This window comes from Saccostrea echinata, unplaced genomic scaffold, assembly GCF_033153115.1.
Source record: "Saccostrea echinata isolate AGI-Se365-2 ecotype Australia unplaced genomic scaffold, CSIRO_AGI_Sech_v1 ptg000022l, whole genome shotgun sequence".
Classification (NCBI taxonomy): domain Eukaryota; kingdom Metazoa; phylum Mollusca; class Bivalvia; order Ostreida; family Ostreidae; genus Saccostrea; species Saccostrea echinata.
In genome coordinates, this window is record NW_026889771.1 from 3063322 (window position 1) to 3084734 (window position 21413).

Sequence of the window (21413 nt, forward strand, 5' to 3'; positions counted from 1 at the left end):
ATAAGTTTCAGCTTTTCTGGCCCAGTGGTTCTTGAGAAGAAGATTTTTAAAGATTTTTACTACATATTTCAATGTAAAACTTGGATTCCCTATTGTGGTCCCGCCCTACCCCCGCGGGTCATGATTTCACGAAATTTACAATCTACACTACCCCAGGTTACGAAATTGCAGGTTGAAACTTTACAATTTGGATCCGACATCTTTTAAAGTATGCCATTTGCATGTTTGTCGAACAACAAAATTCCTTTGAACAATTAACAAAGACTGGTTAAGCCTTTCCCTGAGTTTGAACACTGATACATTAATAAATGAACTGAGCAGATCCAATTTTTTTTACATTGAATTTAAGAGTAGCAAATTTTAAACGAACAACCGACTTAACAAATTTTAGTCGATAGTCAATATGATTGAATGATAGTCGAGTACTCAAATATTCATTGACACCCCTAATGAAACCATCAAACAGAGTTCAAAGATACTGTCACATTTTCCGTGTATTATTTGTAAAAAGTACTCTATTAAATAGATGTTTACATGCAGTCAATTTTGAGGATGTAATTACAAAATATAATATAAATAGGGATTAATTAGGAGTTTTTTTTTCATGATTTCACAAAGGAAATGCACATAACTTATACATGTAAAAAATTTATTAGGGATGGCAATGGTCAACTGGGTAACCATCTAATCAGTCAGAAATATAGTAACCGGTTTAGTATGGGATGACGGGTTATGATTTTCATAACCGGTTAGTCGGTATTTTTTGTATAATATGTACTTTTTAAATAATAATCCAGTATACATATTTTTTTTTTTAAAAATTACCACTTAGATCATGTAGATAGCATGTGTAAAACTAGTCTCATTCAAGCAGATGCTCGACTGTCTCCATAAACTCCTGCTCATTGGAGTTTACGGAGACAGACAAGCATCTGCTTGAACGAGATTAGTTTAAAACTGAAAAGTTGCTATTGCTTATTAAATTATTCACAATATACAGCCACTGTGAAAACAAATCCCCATTATTTTGTCATTACAGTAAAACATGCTTACAAGTGCCAGGGACAAATAATTTTGATTCATTATAAATGTATTCATTTTTCAGTTTAGTTTTCAGTATGTTTTAAAACCACAGGGAATGAAAATCACTTCACTATACGCTTCAATTCCTTATTTAAGTCTGTTCGCAGTAAGCGTGTTTTACTGTATAACCCAAATACCACTCTAAGTTTACATATCCCAATCATAAAAAATTCTATTTTCTAATTTCAAGAACTAATTTTTAACTAAACAATGTTTTACATGGTAATTAATCTAGTTCATTATCTGTAATGGTAGCCTAGTTGTAGGGCATTCATTTTGTAATCAGGAGGCCTGGGCTTGATTCTCATTTGCTGTGTCAAACCTAAGACATAAACATACAGGTAATGAAGGTTCCTTCACCAAGCGCCAAGCATTAGAATGAAAGTCAAAGGTTTTTCAGAGACCTTAAAAACCTCACAGTAGATGTTGGGACAATAAAGAACCCTCACTGCTCAATGGGCCTTAGTGCCAAGTATTAAGGTCTATGTTTGAAGCCCTTCACCAGTATGTGGTAATGTCTCTATACGAGAGAAAAATTCTCAAGTAAGATGTAAAACAACATACAATCAATCAAAGTGTCAGTAAGAAGCTGATCCTTACGTCGCAGGTTCGAATCCCACAGCTGGATGTGGAGATAGGTTCCTCGGATGAAACCGTATGAACCGAGGTTCTGTGTCACAGAAGGAGCTGGCATGAAAAAGATCCCTCACTTCCCAAAGGCCATAAGTGTCAAGTACAGGTCTATATTTGCAGGCCTCCACCAGCAAGTGGTGGCATAATAATATGACTAAAAAAAATTTGAAGGGGCAATAAACAAAACACAAATCAATCCTGCAGTCTTATCACAGAAATAATTCAAACTTTTATGTATAAATATATTTCCAAATTTCTTTTGCAATTTAACTGAGTGACATTTTTGAGATTTTCCAATAATAATACACATTTACTAACTGGGTTCGAGGGCAACATGTGTTTTGTCGGACCCAAGAACCAAACTGTTTGCCTGAGGCCATTAGACCGAAGGGAAACAGTTTGGTTCAAGGGGTCAGCAAATTGCATTTTACCCCGAGAACACGGTCAATAAATGTTTTGTTATATCTTTTACTTTCTTTTTTTGTTTGAAATACATGTATTTTGTAGTGGCTTCCGTGATGTAAATTTCCTTTACCAGCACTGAGGAAAAACTCTGTCAATTCCGTAACTTTCGAACACCAACGAATGCAAATGAGATTTAACTAATCCCGCGCATACTGTAATATGTAAGCAGTCCAACGATCTCATCAACAGGTTCAATATCTCACTTTGCGGTTCAACATAGATTTTTTTATGATTGCTCATAAAACATTGGAAATGTTAGACATTTTGAGTGTACACTGGTATAGATTTATAAAAGAACAAATTTTTAAAGGTATAACAAATTATAATATTAATTAAGGCCCTAGTTATAACAGCTATTCATACTTGTTGAAGAATATATAACAATAATTATCATTTTTATACATGTAGTATGTTAGATAGTGTATTGTTGAATTTTTGCATTTTTTTTGTTTCAATAAAAAAATAAGTCTTGGTGAAATTACATGCTCTCATGCATTTAAATATAAGGTAAAGCAATGGGGATTTGACAATGTCATGTCAGGGCTAACAGACAGAGACTGAACCATAAAATAGATAACATACATCAGTGTTTGTGCGTACATTTATACATTTGCTGGCATATACATGTAACATCAGTGCTGTAAGCAGCTGTTAAATTTTAGATAAGAAAAATTCTAACCTTCATTTCCATGGTCCACGCCAATCATATATTAAAATGTCACCGTGAACTCTTTCATTACTCGCTACATTTATCACAGAAAACTCCGACACAAGACTGTTCATCGCTGTTAATGTGATCGTCAGAATTTCCTCGTAAACAATTTGCGCAAGAATACCTTTAAAACTAATGCTCCCTGTACGCAACCAAGGATTTTATGTGCTTCGTAGATGTGGATTAAACGTGCATGTCTACATACGGCTCGTACGTTAAGAAAATGTACAACTGTCAACTTCACATATTTTCTTCTCATTTTCTGTCTGTAATTCCGAGTTGCATGGGGGAATACCTAATTGAAGACCTACAGGTAATTGAAGACCTACGGAAGACCTACAAAAATATGGGCTATATACAGCAAAACTGATGTGATATTCTTATTAATCATGTCTTAAATATATAAAGTACACAAAAAAGTTTTATAAAAAGAAGTTTTAAAGTGTATTTTTAAAGCTCGATATGGGGAACTATTTCTTCTCTCAGACGACCTACCGCAAGAACGATAACTCGCGTTAATAACAAATCAGCTGTTCACCAAAACACATTGTTGTTGTTTACAAGTTAACCAGAGTTACCGTTCTTGCGATAGGTCGTCTGAGAGAAGAAATAGTTCCCCATACCGAGCTTGAAAAATACACTTTAAAACCTCTTTTTATAAAACTTTTTTGTGTACTTTATATATTTAAGACATTTTTAATCAGAATATCACATCAGTTTTGCTGTATATAGCCCATATTTTTGTAGGTCTTCCCTAGGTCTTCCGTAGGTCTTCAATTACCTGTAGGTCTTCAATTAGGCAGGCCTTATTTAATGTTATTCTTAATGTTTTAAGTAGTATTTCTGGGAGTACATGACGGGTTATTCTAAAATACATTTTTTTAAATTGTTTTTGCCACTGTAATATAAATATGTTTTTTATTAAGAGAAAAAAGTGACCATTTTGGAATTTTTTTTTCAAAATGCTATCATTTTAGTCACATGTAAAACTCATTGAGTTTTTTTATTTGCTTCACTTAATAGGTTTAAAAAGTTATTTTATATTAAGAAATCTTATTCTTTCATGAAGCACAGACAATGAGTGTCTCTGTAAGAATTAAGATAATATAATTAAAAGATTTTTAAAAATGTATATCTGCTTTGCTGACTGTAAATTAACTTCATCAGAGCAAGTGGGGTATGTTGATAATTGCAATCAAAACATGGATATATCCTCAGGGTGTGTATATAACACATTAGTGGTGAAGCCTTTAGGTCAGAGTGATATCTTACCTTACATGGTTTAAGACAAATCCACAGTATACATATCAATATTTTAGATTAAAATATTTAATATTTATCCCATAAAACATATTACATGTTTGAAGAATTGCAATAAACTATAATTAAATATTGACTATAGATAATATTGACAGTATACATCTAATGTGAAATATTAATTTATACATATCAATCTCATCAAAATTCACATTCCAGCTTATATCTTTATTATAAAAATGATTGGAAAACTCAAAAAATATCATTTGAATTTTTTTATTTGTGTATTCTCATTTTCCCTGTTCACTTCACCATAATATACATGTTGTTGTTTACAAGTTAACCAGAGTTACCGTTCTTGCGATAGGTCGTCTGAGAGAAGAAATAGTTCCCCATACCGAGCTTGAAAAATACACTTTAAAACCTCTTTTTATAAAACTTTTTTGTGTATTTTATATATTTAAGACATTTTTAATCAGAATATCACATCAGTTTTGCTGTATATAGCCCATATTTTTGTAGGTCTTCCCTAGGTCTTCCGTAGGTCTTCAATTACCTGTAGGTCTTCAATTAGGCAGGCCGGTTGCATGGCTACTTCCGGGGACGTACTAAAGACTTGATATACTAAAGACCTGATATTCGACCTGATGATTTTTCAAAAAATAAAATAATCAGATTGAGTGTTATACATGATTTATTTTTAAAAATTATTGATTATGAAGCATTATGCTATACTAAACTACACTTTTTTTTAAATATTTGCCAACAAAGCATCAGATCAAATCACGTTTTTCATATATCGGGTCTTTAGTGTCTTCTTCCCACAATGCCGCTCGTGATTGTTTACATCCAGGTTACAAACAAGAGGCCCCGATTAAGACTCTTTCTATACGGATGCATTTGTAAATGTTGATTTACCTTTACTTGTGTAAATAACTTGCATTTATAAACGATTTATATAACCGAAAACAGAGAAATCGAATCAAAACAATTTATTTAAAACACAACAACTATCTAAAACCGTACAAGCATGTGTTACGATGCCCTAAAAGGCGTGGCTGGTTTGTAGACAACTTGTTCCTGTACGATTCTCGAATAATTATTATATAAAATAGAATAAAATATAGCACGGAGCTTGTTTCTCTTTATACCACATGACAAGATTTAATATGTTAGAAATTATGTCATTCAAACTTTTTCATAATATTTTAATACTTTTAGCTATCCAAAAAATACTTTTATGACCTGCTGTCCCCTGAATATAGGGGGCAGCCCCTTTTTCTTGATGTTATCTGAAAGCTCTTGTAATTACACACAACTTTTATTCTATATGTCTTACCAAATTTTTATCAGTTTAAAAGTTATTAAACAAAAAGCAGCAAAATTTCATGGAAAAATAATTCTTAAAACTTGCCGTCACATAGCTTCCGAACTTAAAAAAATTAGCCTACAATTTTAATGTTCTGCGCATTTGCAATGTATTAGTTACAAGTTCTCCAGTTTTCATGCAAATATCATGTGTCGTTATTGAGAATTCTACTGGACAAGAGACCCTCCAAATATCGATTAAAGGGCAATAACTCATGAACGGGGGTATATATCAAAAATTTGAAAAAACCGTTTTTAGGCAATAATACATTGTATCTACCCTGAAAGTTTCATAGCAATCGGACAAAAGGTCTCTGAGAAATCGCCTGCTGAAAATCGGCGGGAAAAAAAAAATAAAATAATAATAAGAAACAGTAGAATAACAGTAGGGTCTTCCGAAGGAAGCTCGGAAGACCCTAATAATAATAAGAAACAGTAGAATCACTATAAGGTCTTCCGTGAAGACGGAAGACCTTAATAAGAAGAAGAAACAGAGTAAAAACAATATGTTCCCCAACTTCGTTTGGGGAACATAAATATTGATGGAAGGGAAAAAGATACATTGGGTTCTTGAAGGCATTACTGCATAGAAAAACAAACCATGCAAGAAGAAAATGTATTCTAGCTTATATATATAATTTCCAGGGGCCCGTTTTACAATTAAAAAAACCTTACAACTAAAACCAACATATAATATTTCCACTTATTACTTTCTATTGAACATCAACTTGAATATGGTTTTAATAGTTTTAAAAAGAATTTTACAAAAAGATAAGTTTATGCCATCAATTTCAAATAGAACAATTAAATTTGAAATTTTTTTAAATCATCTAAAGTATTTGGTGTTAGCCATAAGTTCTTTTGTAAAATGGGCCCCAGGTACCTTATCTTACAGAGTGTCATAAAAATGATATGAGAAATAGAGTAAAATTAATAATGAATACAATCAAAGATAACTTGAAAGTTAAATGGGAATCTATAATTTTGTCAATATCTAGCGTGTCTCATAACACATGTATATAGTGTTATGTTGTGTGATGTTATTATACTTTCTGATATATTAGACAGTGTGGTAAATATTAAACAGGCAGCTTTATACTTACATGTGTGTACTATATGATAGGGTATTTACAGGTGTGTTTCACATACCATGGTGATGACATAAAAACAAGTGTATGTCACTATACATGGTGATGATGTAACAAACATGTGTGTATCACATGACAAGATGACGTGTTACATAAATATAATTGTAATACCTTTAAAAATTAGTTGTAGTATAAATGTATACTACAAAAAATCAAACATTTCTAATGTTTTTCTGAGTGGTCATAAAAAAATCAATGTTTGACTGCAGAGTGAAATATTGGTCAGCTTACGTCACACGGTGGGTGGGATCAGCTAAATCTTATTTGCATTCGTTGGTATAGAAGCCAACACAAAATACACATATAACAAAAAAATAAATAAATAAATTAAAGGTATAACAAACCATGCATTGACTGTGTTCTCGGGCAAAACAGTTTGGTTCTTGGGTCCAGCAAAACACATGTTGCCCTAGAACCCAGTCAATAAATGTAATAGTGTCACATATGTAACATACAGGTGTGTCACATAATATGATGTGTTACATACATGTACAGGTACATGTATGTATCAAATGGCATGGTGATGTCACATACAGGTGTATCACAAGACATGGTGCATTACATACAGGTGTGTATGTCATATGGCATGCTTATGCTATACTTAAGGTTTATGTCAGATGATGTGGTTATATTATATTTATAAGGTCTTTATTGGATGATATTGTCAGTGGCATTTCTTTTTTTACAGATACAGTGTATGTGTGTTAGATGGTGTGGAGTTATCTAGAATCTACTTATGTGGTGATGTTATTTAAATTTTAGTGCATATTATCAGTTGTTACAGTATACTTACAGGGGTGAAGAGGGGGGAGCTGGACCTGTCAGCTGGTGTCGTAATAAGGTTATACAAATTGCTTCCAGTAGGCTGAAAAACACACATTTCCTAAAAATCTTCATCTTAACATAGATAATATGGTGTATCTACCTTTTGTATACATATTACAAGTTTGTAATGTATGAATGCAAGAGTTTGTGTTCAGTTTAAGAAATGATGAGGATGAGTTCAACCCAACTTTTCAAAGATAAAACCTCAGACCTCTGTTTTTTAAGCATTCAGTTCTCCGTCTTCTTGCCATTCCCTCTGCTTTGTTAACAAGAGAACAAGAGACGGAAATTTCTTATGCATGTATTTCTGCCCAAAAATTTGACAGATGTTTTATTGTATATGGGCTTCCTGACCGTGTGAATCTTAAAAAAGTTTGGTTTTTTAATTTTTTTTTTTTTGGGGGGGGGGGGGGTGCATGATGTCTATATATTTATCAGTATTAGATGGAGACAATATTCATTGTGTCAGTTTCTTGATAATTCAAGTCCTACAAATATTAATAACCACTTTGTGACCTTGGCCTTTGCATTTAACTTTCCACTCAAGAATTAAAAAAAGCTTCCAAAAAACTTTGATAAGAAAGAAAATCCAGTTTGAAACAATTTTATCCTTAAAAATGTTGTACTATAGGTGTTTTCTTGGAAGAATCTTGTTATAACCTACAATTAAGAAGAGTTCTTTGTCCAGATTATATCTCATGAAAGATTGATTTATAATAACCGTTTAGAACAGTACCATTGCTTTAAATAGTTTTAATGTCTAACACCAAAGTGATCATCAGAATTGTCTGTAATTATTAAATTTTCTACTCAACGTATACATACCAGATTTTCAAAGCGTCTAACTTGTATATTTTCTATATCAAATGTTTCATCCAGACCTAATTTACGTTTTACTTGTCTGTAAAGGAATAAAAAGGTTACAAACATCATATGTTCAAGGAAAATGAGTACCATACACAAAGTTTAGTTCACCTACATGAGCACATTTCTTTAATTACTTTTTCACTGCAAACTTTCTACAAAAAAATATTTTAAACGAAACAAAATACAATGTCCAAAGTATTACATATAAAAATAAAATTGTCTTTCTTATATAAATCCAGTGATAAATACTCATTGACAAATAAAAAATAATGATAAGCATGTATTTTCAGTATATCCAAGAAAAATATTATTTATCATAAAATTCTGAACCTAAATACCTTTGCCAGCAGAAACACATACCTGCAAACACATACGAATCCTGCAATGACAAGTACAAGAACGAATATTCCCCCAATAGCAATGCCTGCAATTGATGCATCAGGTAAATCTACAATGACAATATTGATCATTTAATAATTAGTTAAATGCTTAGGGTGAAATCATTAATTTTCGGGGGGGGGGGGGGGGGGGGGGGGGGGGATTTTCATGATTTTCGAGATACAAAGAGACCCACAAATTAAATATAAAATTTCATATATATAACTAATCAACACTTCCCTAACCACAAAATCAAATCCCCAAGAAACAATTTTTTTTCTTAAAACGAAGAAAATTTGACACCACGCAAATAGTCATTTCACAGTATTATATTAATAAGGTAATAGAAACTGGAAATAGTCAAGGTTTGTTGAACGAAATAGAGAAGTCTCTTTTCCATGTGTTAATTATCGTATTATCAACTGAAAAGATTTATTTATGATACCACATTGAACATAGGCAACTTGGTTTTGCAAATCAAGTTATGACCAGGTTTTTAGTGTCAAAATCTTGGTATTAAACTATTTGGTGAGATTGCTATTCATTAGAGATTTCTGTCTAGCATCGTATTCCATATTAATACCTATATCACATAAACAAACAGCCAGCCTCTCACTTTAACCTCTTCAGTAATTTTACTCAACACACATGCACATGTAACAAGTTGTGAAGAGCACAAAGAAAGACAACTCTTCTAGGTTAACAATCATGTAATTTTAGCAAGAATTTCTAATGAACAAATATAAATCAAATTATTGTGTCATCTTTACCTTGGATTTAAACTAATTTAAATATAGAAAATACAGTTAACTTCAGTATCTCTAACATCAATATCTCAAATACCATGGATATTTCAAAGTGAAAGTCCCAACCATTTTTCTCCATATATTTTACCGTCAATATCTCTAACCCTTGGATATCTTAAATTTTTTTCTCAGTCCCATCTAGTTTGAGATATGGGGTTTGACTGTATATAAATATACATGTAGTGTAAACATTCCATTGGATTTATTTTCCACAATTAAGAGATGTTCTTTTGAAAATGTTCTTTCAAATTTCACAAAGATTTTGGAAAATGGGAAATTTATTTTACTTATTTTCTATTTAAAAGCATAACAGAACTCCTAAACATGAACATAAAATCCTGTTTACAAGAAATTCTGCACTCTCAGTCTGGTGATCAAACTGATGAAAATCAGATCTTTGTTACGCTCTGAAATTCTGATGGTCGCTGTAACCATCAGAATTTCGGAGCGTAACAAAGATCTGATTTTAATCAGATTGTCTGGTGACTGGTTGTTCGTATCATTCAAGTACACTACCTGCTCTATAACGATGGTTACACTCCCTTAACAGTATCACAAACTATAGTTTCAGAGTATTGTAAGATGGATTATAAGTTTCAATTTAGTAAACTTAAATTTGATTTAGATTTAAGCAAACATTGAATTATGTTTCTTTTTCACAATTATTCTCATTACAAATTACTCTTACAATTGAATTGCATTGCTATAATATTACAGGGGTACAAATTTATATGTCACAGAAATAAATACAAATGTACTAACTGTTTGGAAAAAAACAAAGGTATAAAATTCCTTTCCTGCAATTCATGTGCATGCAATTATGTTACGTACATTGATGAGCATACAGATTTTCATAATTAATGCTCTATTGTGCACTAATTTCTATGCACAAAAGGGTGAGATATGGCACCATGGAATGCCAAAAAAAAAAAAATAATACTCCTCGTACAATGAAATTGATTATACAGTAAAATCTCATTATCTCAAACTTGATGGGACCAAAAAATCTTCAAAGTATCAGATGATTACGGACATCGAGGTTAAAATACACTTGTTTTTGACAAAATAAGCTTCTAATATTTCTGTGTAACTAAGTTATTACATGTACTTAATATATCAAGAAAAAAATCATATTTTTATGTTTAATGACCTTGACCTCTAAATGACCCTGGATCATTGCTTTGCCACACTTGGAACATAACTTGATAAGAAGCAACAGAATACATTCAAGGCAGTTCAAATATATGACCAAATTTCCTCTGCCTCTTCAAAAGTTTTACCATGCTTCAACAACTTGCAAATAAAAACACAGTAATTATATGTCACCAGAGGTCCAGACACTCAAGTATCTAAAACTGATTTAACAGTCTCAAAAAGTACCTGACCTGCGTACTCATACTGCACTCTTTACTCAATGGCAAGCCATTTAAGAAAGAATTCTTCAAGTAAGGAAAATTCATTATTGTGATAATCACCAGTGAATATGTCCCTATATTTTTGTATAATATCTTTGGGTAATAAATTATAATTTTCACAATTAATTTAAAAACACATTGTCAAATAAAAGGAAATTTATTGGATATATATATATATATATATATATATATATATATATATATAAGATCAATCTATATCAAAACAATTTTCTTTTCTGAAAGAGAAAACAATAAGTTTTTAGTTACAATTGCAAAAAAAATTCCTGTTTATATGCAAGAATAATACATTTTAGCTGCGGCCATCTTTAAAACATAAGTAAATCAGAAATTACAGCGCTCATCCCAACCAATGTTTTCTTTAAGTAAGGCAAAGTCCCACACTAAACTAATAATCTAGTAGTGTGCATCCCTGATGCAACATTTATGCAATTTTGGTCTGATAAGGCTTGCAGATACTTGGGAATGGACTTATCTAAAAACTTTACAAGTCACTCATTCAGAAAATGTAGGTCAAATCCAGCACCCGAAGCAAGTTTGAAAGTTTTCCTCCCTTGATGCATCATCCATGCAAGTTTGGTTCAGAAAGGCCTTATAGCTTCTTGGCAATGGACCTGCTCTAAAAACTTTAACCTGGTCATTCATCCGGCAAATGTAGGTCACATCCAGCATCCGAAGCAAGTCCAGTAGTGTGCATCCTTAGATGTATCATTCATGCAACTATGATCTACATAGTGCATACAGTTACTTGGAAATGAGATCTGATCTAAAAACTTTAATCTGGTCACTTATCCGGAAAATGTCGGTCAGATCCAGCATCCTAAGCAAATTGAGTACTGTGCATCCTTAGATGTATCATCAATGCAAGTATGGTCAACATAGGACTTACTTTTACGTGGAAATGAGATCTGCTCTAAAAACTTTAACCTGGTCACTCATCCAGAAAATGTAGGTCAGATCCAGCATGCGAAGCAAGTCCAGTAGTGTGCATCCTTAGACGTAACATTCATGCAAGTATGGTTAACACAGAGTTTATAGTTACTTGGGAATGCAATCTGCTCTAAAAACTTTAATCTGGTCACTCATCCGGAAAATGTAGGTCACATCCAGCATCCGAAGCAAGTCCAGTAGTGTGCATCCTTAGATGTATCATCCATACAAGTATGGTCAACATAGGGTTTATAGTTACTTGGAAATGAGATCTGCTCCAAAAACTTTAACCTGGTCACTCATCCGGAAAATGTCGGTCAGATCCAGCATCTGAAGCAAATCCATTACTGTGCATCCTTAGATGTATCATCAATGCAAGTATTGTCAACAAAGGGCATACAGTTACTTGGAAACAAGATCTGCTCCAAAACCTTTAACCTGCTGCAAAAAATCAAACCTGCCCAAAAAACATTAACCTGGTCATTCTTTAGCTGATATTGCAGCATCTGAAACCTTGACTGGTTCAATGAAACACACTAGAGGTATCCTCCATGCACCTCTGATTGATATAAGGCATAAAAGTACTTGAAAAGAAATCTGCTCCAAAAACTTTAACCTGGGACGCCGACGCCGAGGGTATTACATCAGCTCCCCCAACTTCGTTGAGGTGAATTAAAAATTATTTGATTGCCCTCTCCCGACCGACTGGATAAAAATGGCCAGACTCAAAACTTTACTAACCTCCAGAAAGCAATTTTTTATGCATTCCGGAAAATAGATTTTGAAAATTCAGCATTGATTCTGAAATTTTCTTTGAAAAAAAATTTTCATCTACCTACAGACTCATTTTTTTCATCCTGAGTCGGGAGAGGGCAAGCAAACATTATTTTAAAGTTGGCCTGACTATATTTTTCAATTTCCCTTTAAAAGATGCATATGACATGTACATGTCAAAATATGATTTTTGATGAAAGTTCAGTTAAAACTGAAGTAAACTGATATTTATGGAAGAATAATTCTTACCATCATTAGTAGGTCGTCCAGACACCATTTTACTTTTATGTCCCTCCTTTGTAAGTGACATGGCTTGTACCCACACACCATATTCAGTGTCTGCCTCAAGGTTTCTTAGTGTGTACTGTGTAGTACTGTCTGCAGGAACATTCACAGAAAATTCCCCACCTAGAAATCAACATCAATTAGTTAAAATCAAAAGGTTCAATTAACTAGCTCCTTAAAGATTGTAGGGATTAAAATCATTTCAAAATTATTGTGTTTCCACTATTTACAACTAAAAAATTTAGCTTTAAATCATAAACAGATTATCAATACTCCTGAATATGTCACAGCATAAAAATTGAAGAGCATTTTACTTTACAATGATACATTTAAGTTTAGACATCACCGTGAAATACTCTCAAACCTTTGCAAGATCCATGGGTATTTAACTGGCAGTAGATTATCTGGTACATTTTGATGTAGGCATTATTTGAAGCCCCTGAATCACATTTCAGAGGGATCCAGGATACTACTAGACTGTTTTTAGGAGGATCTGGGAGGAGGGGCTTAGTCTGCACAGGGCGAGGCACTGAAATTTTTAAAAAATGTATATTTAATGAAGAATTGAATGGATTGAAAGCACAACCAGAATTCACTGATATGAGACTGTAGCTCTACTGATTTGAACTTATGCGTTGAAGTCCGGGAGAATTGTCTTAAATTGGAATCAAAAATTAATATTTTACTTTTATATATTTTGATGTACAAGATGTACCACCAAGTTTAAAAATCTCTTTTTTGCCATCCCCTTATAAATCTATACATTTTTTAACACTTTACAGGTTACTACTGCAAAATCTTGAATAAGAATAAAACATTCTCTGGTTAAACTTATTAATTCTCTTATATTGACATAGATCTTATACTTTATTTCAAGATTTTTTTTTTGGGGGGGGGGGGGGGGGGTTAGCAAGTGCCTTTAACAAGAGGTATGTGATGTTCACCTGATTATCATAAGTTTCTCAGGCTATGACCACATTGGGCCCACCTGAAACCAGTCTGATCTTGTGTGACAAAACCTTTACCATTATTTGAAGACACTATTAATGATATAATCATTATCATTCTACAGCTGGACTCCAACAAGTTTAGGACTATTAAAGAGGATACAAAACACTGTGTTATAAATTCCAGCATATGACCAACTTAAAGCCCCACCCCAAGGTCTGATCCCTGGTCATTGGGGTACATAAATTTGACAATCTCAGATACATGCATGTTTTCGTAGCAAATATTATATTTAACTCTGGCATTTGATTCTGTTCTTCAATTACTTACCACCGTTCACGGTAGCTCAGTCGGTAGAGCGCTCGCTTCGTGATCGGGAGGTCGTGAGTTCGAATCTCGGCCGCGACAGACCTAAGTCGATAAAAAATGGGTAGCAACTGTTCCTTCGCCATGCGCTCGGCACTTTGAAGTGAAAGCTGCGGGTCCTTCGGATGAGACCTTTAAAACCGAGGCCCCAGGTCACGGTAGGCGTTGGCTAGGGTTGGATACCGTTATGGATGAAATGGTACGATACCATACCGGTATTTTTAGAACGATACGGTATTTTTAACGATACGGTACTTATTTCTTAACAAATGTGCTTTCACCAATCTTCAGCCATTCGATGTTATAATCTAAAATGAGTATATATACTATGTTATATTTCAACCTTTTAATAAATCATCAACAAAACAAATAAATTGAATCTCAAACAAATTAACTAGATACAGCTGACCGCTTCACCCGGCTACCACTTGCCAGGACCCATTTTGTTTGGTCGCACTAAACGACGAAACATTAAAAATGGATAGAGATGCACATAACATTTTTGCGACATTTTGCATTTTTATTTACAATTATTATCAGTTTTTATAAATAAAATTAAAACATGATTAATGTGAATGCTTTTTTTTATTTTTAAATATACGTATTGATTTACCTCGAATATCGGCAGTCAAAAGCAAGTATCGTACTAAGCATCCATTTTGTTAATTAGCCTACCCTTTCAATGCGCGGAGAATTTCATTTTAGCGAGTCTGGAATCTCTTTTTTGAAAATTATTTTGAATGTATTAAAATGTTTCAAAGATTGAGAAATACCGTTATTAATACGGGTATTAAATGAAACGGTATTTTACCGGTACTTTTGAAGTAACTATTCGGTTCGGTATTGGTACTGAGTACCGGTATCCAACCCTAGCGTTGGCACGATAAAGATCCCTCACTGCTCAATGGCCCTGAGTGCCGAGTAAAGGTCAAAATTTGAAGCCCTTCACCGGTATATGGTGACGTCTCTATATGAGTGAAAAATTCTCAAATGGGACGTAAAACAACATACAATCAATCAATCAATCAATTACTTACCCTTGTTAACATTAAATAAATTCATTAAAAGGGAAAGTAATACATCCATCAAAACAACTTACAATGACCTTTGATGTATTATGATTTTATAGCTTAATTTACATTTCCAGTATATGTTGCCTATTTCACATTTCTCCTATATGTACTGTACCCATCTCTTTCACATTTCTGGTACTGCACCTGCATCTTTCACATTTCTAGTCCTGTACCTGCATCTTTGACATTCTAGTACTGCACTGGCATCTTTCACATTTCTAGTACTGTACCTGCATCTTTCACATTTTCTTATACCTGCATTTTTCACATTTTCTTATAACCTCATCTTTCACATTCCTGCATCTTTCACATTTCTTATACCTGCATCTTTCACATTTTCTTATAATCTCATCTTTCACATTTTCTTATAACCTCATCTTTCACATTTATACTACTGTACCTGCATCTTTCACATTTTCTTATACCTGCATCTTTCACATTCTAGTACTGTATACCTGCATCTTCTACATTTCTTGTTCTGTACCCCATCTTTCACATTTCTTATACCTGTATCTTTCACATTTTCTTATACCTGCATCTTTCATATTCTAGTACTGTACCTGCATCTTTCACATTTTCTTATACCTGCATCTTTCACATATCTGCATTCCTCCTGCCATTTGATTCCACTGCTGACATTCTTATCACTGATGGCTGCCACACCAAATATAACATCATCCAGAGCTTGATCAATAGTGTCTGCATGGAGAACAGTTTGGTTCATATTCCCCGTTCTTCTCAGTATATGTATTTCACCCTGAATAAAGAATTATTAGACGTCAAGCTAAATGATGAATATTATAATTAAATAAAGGAAGTCGAAGCAAAGCATCTCGACACGTTATTAGGCTAAATAAAATTGGTTCTCAGGTCCGAAACGGTCTATTTTGAGGTAGCCCTATTACATTTTTTTTCATATTTTCTATACAATAAAAAGTTGATAAAGCAAAGACATATACTGGAAAATTTCTGCCCTTGTTTTTTTTATAGTTTAACATTTGATTTTCTTTTCCAGTAGCAATTTTGCATAAGTGTGGACAATGACAAGGCCACATAGTAGAGCTGGTAATGTCATTTTGCACTTAATAGACATTTATACTAATCAATCATTGATTAATTGAAAAATTTTAGGCAACTTACAAATTTAAAGCAAGGCCCAGTATAATTTATATTGGTGCGTAGCATAACAATACTATACATGTTTTAAAATTCAATCTTGTGGTTATATATTTTCAAAAGTACAGAGTTTTGTTCAGTTGCCTTGAATGCATTAAAATACATGACAAAAACAGTATTATCAATATAGGTACCGTTATTAAATGACTCATTAATGGTATTTTACCAGTAATTTTAAAACAACTACCGGTACTCAGTATGGTACGGATACCGAGTACTGGTGTCCAACCCTTCTTCCCTACTTTATATATATCTTTCCTAACATTGCAGTATTTTCAGTCTGTTAGGTAAAATGCCTTTCAAGAAATGGGTTTTTTTTTTAAACAGTACATATTTTATATGACAGTCCAGTTTTTTTCTTTCATTCTATAAAGCTATAGATACCTTTTGTAGGAATGAGCTTTTCATTTTTATTATATTACCTGACACTGCAGTATTGCAGGCTTCACTTTGCACCATGCTACATCATTAGCCAGAATGGCCTCTCTCTCCAACCCAAACCAGGATATCTGGACCTTTGATAGCCCCATCTGTTCTACTATAACTTTTTGGGGGGAAGCGACATCTAATAAAAAACATAGATAATCAAAGATTACAAAGCTTACTTCAATGAATGTTATCTTTCAGTAAGGAAAAGACTTACATGACTAAACAAATATTCTGGTAATCTTCATCCCTATAGATGCAACTTTTATCAAAGTTTGGCTTTGGCAGGATTTTGTTAACAGGGAATGGACTTGTTTCAAAAACTTTTTCTGTTCAATCATCTGGAAAAAGCTTTTGAAGCAAGTTTGGTAGTGTGCATACCCTGATGCTTCATCCATGCAAGCTTGCATTGTTTAAAAGTAGGTCAAAGGTCAAGGTCAGTGGACTCGCAGTATTTTATCTCAAAAGTCAAAGAATATAGTGTATAATGGCAATAAGGGGTGTTTTGAAAAGTAGATCAAAGGTCAACTTCAAAGCTCATGAATTAGTATAAGCCTGATTATTTTCAAAGCTATTGTTCCATGAATTAGTATAAGCCTGATTATTTTCAAAGCTATTGTTCCAAGCAATGCGTGACCAAAATATCAAACCCCTTCCTCTAACATTTCTTGAGATATTAGGGGTGACAGATAGACCAATGGAAGGAAAGGCAGCTAGATAGACATGATTCCTATGTGTCACTCTGCTCTGCAAGTGACACAAAAATAGTTTAATTTGGTAGGCTTAAGGCAACTAAAGAAGATATCTACCGTAAATGTAAGGAATGTGCATCTTTTGCAGTTTATTTGTTAAGTTATTATATTATCATATGATTTTAATATAAATTGAAATACTGCAGAATCGTTAGATTTCGTGATGGCTCAATATTCATGGAATTCGTGGGTACCTTTCATCCACAAATTAATTAATTAATTAATAGTCAAGGGTTTCAGATTAATCTTTCTTTTTGTAGATATGAGTGAATACATGAAATTATGTCCCAACGAAACCTGTAAAATTTTAGCAATCCCTGAAAATTGGCCCCCACTAAATTTAATGATTCCACAGTACATGTAACAAAGTAATTATCTCAACCTGCATTAAATTTAGTTTGGTTAACCGGTGAACAGTTATGTACGTGATAATGCTTATATAATGTGTCCTGCGTGCAGGTCATAAACAAATTTCAATACTGCAAGGGCATACCCTAATTCAAATTAAAAATTCAAAAGCTAAATATTTCTACATACCTTGTAGTTTCTGGAAAGTGCTACGCACTGCATTAAATAGAGTTCACCTTTAAATACATGTAGTTTAAATTCCATCCTTAATGTGTATTTTATGTATTTATTAAGTTATTAATGCTCTCCATTTCATGAAAGCAGCAGTACTTTTCAGGTTATGGAATATTTCCTTTATCTACAATGTAATAGTGTACATCCCAAGATCACTGCAAGTTTGGTTTAAGTAGGACTTATAGTTAATTGGAAAAATACCTGCTCAAAAAACCTTTAACCTGTTTACTAATCAAGAAAATTTTGGTCAGTTCCAATATCCAAAGCTAGTCTGGAAGTTTTCATCCTTAGATGCACCATAATGCAAGTTTAATCATAACAGGCCATACTATTATATAGCTACTCCAAAAAAATTAACCTGGTCACTCATCTGGAAAATGTAGGTCAGATTCAGAATTCAAAGCAAGTCTGGAAGTATTCATCCCTAGATACATCATCCATGGTAATTTAGTTAAAATATGTCCAAAATTCACTCATGTGGAAAATCTAGGTTGGATCCAGCATCCGAAGCAGGTTGATTATTGTTCATCCCTAGATGCATCATCCAAGAAAGTTTGGTCCAGGGAGGGCTTATAGTTACTTGGAAATGGACCTGCTCCAAAATCTTAACGTGGTCACTCATGTGGATTGATTGATTAATTGTATGTTGTTTTACGTCCCATTCGATAATTTTTCAACGTCCCATTTGATAATTTTTCACTCGTATAGAGATGTCACCATATACCGGTGAAGGGCTTCAAATTTTGACCTTTACTCGGCACTCAGGGCCTTGAGCAGTGAGGGATCTTTATCGTGCCAACGTCTGCCGTGACACGGGCCTCGGTTATTAAGATCTCATCTGAAGGAACCGCAACTTTCACTTCAAAGTGCCGAGCGCATGGCGAAGGAACAGTTGCTACCCATTTTTTATCGACTTAGGTCAGTCGCGGCCGAGATTCGAACTCACAACCTCCCGATCACGGAGCGAGCACTGTACTGACTAATCTACCCTGAACGGTATCACTCATGTGGAAAATCTAGGTCAGATCCAGCATTCGAAGGAAGTGTGGTAGTGTTCATCCCTAGATGCATCATACATGCAAGTTTGGTCTAGGAAGGGCTTATAGTTACTTGGGAATGGACCTGCTCTAAAAACTTTAACCTGGTCACTCATCTGGAAAATCTAGGTCAGATCCAGCATCCGAAGCAAATGTGGTAGTGTCCATCCCTAGATGCATCATCCATGCAAGTCTGGTCCAGGTAGGGCTTATAGTTACTTGGACTTGCTCCTAAAACTTTCAGGACACCGACAATATAATGCCGATGACGACTTCGTCGAGGTGAGCTTAAAATGGTCAAGATCTATTAATTAAGTGTATGCCCTTGCAAAATGGTGATTTAACAAGGCACCTCAATCTAAAACATGCCATTCCTGTACATAAAAACATATAGAATTAATTCAATACCTTTCCTTGATAATAATTAAATAATGGCATCAAACAAAGGTTATGCATTAGTATTAATGGTCTATTAAACATCAAACATTTGTGTATAACATTCTGTATAAAAATAAAATTCATTTTCACTGTTAAAAAATTCCTTGATCTGCCTCTCAATGCACATAATATGCATCCAATTTTACCATGATGACACTATATATGTGGACAAAAGTATTACGATCAGTGACTTGTTATCTTGCTGTACGGGATTTAATGGATGCAGTGGTAGGTTTTGAATGTAGTTTAATACTTTTAAACAGTTTAATTTTTTTCCTTTTCTGGTATCATTAGGAATTGTTATTTCTGTTGTTGTCATAACTAGTTAACGTTTCGTTCTTTTTTTCTACTATTATTTTTATTTACCTCTGTAGGCTGGTATGTATATTGAAGAATCTGGTGAACATCCCCGCCGGTTACATCCTTGGACAGATATGTTATGACCACCACAAGGGATATCAATAGTACCTGATGTTGCATTTGGGGCCACTTTCTTCCAATTCTCATCACCTAATGACACCCTATATTCCTTCAAAGGTCCATTCTGAAATTTCCTGGGAATCTTCTACAAACATTTTGTCATGATTTTAGTGTTTTGAGGAATGGAGATATCATAAGGACACAAATATAAAACTTTCACCATAAATTTTGGCTATATTTATGTATAAATCAATTTATGTAAATCATTAAGATTTAATTTAGCTAGGATTTCTAAGCATATGACCGAATTTCAAATCTTAATCTTCTTTAATTCCATCAGCTACTCAAGAATCATGCCATCGAGATTAATTATTGTTTATGGTTATGTAATGTAGGATTCAATAATTTACTACATGAACTTAGTATTATTTCTTTCATGTACAATGTCTATTCACCAATTTTAGGTCAAATTTTCTTACATTATACTATACTGACTTTAATGGAAACATTCACTATTTGCATTGATTTTGTATAATTTAAGAGTTATGGACAGTTACATGTAATTGTGTCTAATTTTTGACTAGCAATCGATTAATTCTTAATTGAGTTAATTAGTTTGATAGTTATGTGGTATATGTACTTGATGATAGCTGAAAAAGCAACAAAAGCATTATATGGAGTATTAAAGAAAGGAGGATTATATAATCTATCGATACAGTGTCAACTCGATTTGTTTGATAAAATCGTTCAACCTATATTGTTATGTGGTGTGGGGATTTTCAATTAATACAATTATAGAAAGGTTTCACCTAAAATTCTGTAAACTTTTACTCCATTTAAAAGATTCAACCCCAGATTTTATGATATATGGTCGGCTTGGTCGATACCCCATGGAAATTCAAATAAAACAAACAATCCATGATATCTTTTTGGTCAAAATTAATTACTGGAAAGGAGACAAAAATTGCAAATTTATGCTATAAATTAGGCTTTATTATAAATCAAGAAATAGGAGGAAAAATCAGCTGGTTTGAAAATATTGGAAATATTCTGAATAATTGTGGACTATCTAATATTTGGCTTGAACAAAGCTCAAATAATGCAAAATGGTTAAAGGCGAAAGTTAAACTCACATTAATTGATCAATTCAAGCAAAGTTGGCAATCAACTCTTCAAACCTCACCTAAAGCATTAAATTATATAGAATATACAAAGACGAATTAAAATTTGA

At 33.3% G+C, this 21413-nt stretch overlaps 1 protein-coding gene across 1 annotated transcript in view; it reads right to left on the reverse strand.

The window, feature by feature from the left end:
* Positions 1-7444: 7444 nt before the first annotated feature.
* The window catches only part of LOC133190639 (uncharacterized), a 54357-nt gene continuing 40388 nt past the window's right edge, over positions 7445-21413 (reverse strand). The window contains exons 10-17 of the mRNA XM_061326330.1: positions 20129-20327; positions 16950-17092; positions 15937-16108; positions 13329-13493; positions 12929-13087; positions 8719-8806; positions 8317-8392; positions 7445-7531 (exon numbers count right to left, since the gene is read on the reverse strand). Coding sequence (XP_061182314.1) covers positions 7445-7531; positions 8317-8392; positions 8719-8806; positions 12929-13087; positions 13329-13493; positions 15937-16108; positions 16950-17092; positions 20129-20327 — 1089 coding nt within the window. The remainder of the gene's footprint in view (positions 7532-8316; positions 8393-8718; positions 8807-12928; positions 13088-13328; positions 13494-15936; positions 16109-16949; positions 17093-20128; positions 20328-21413) is intronic.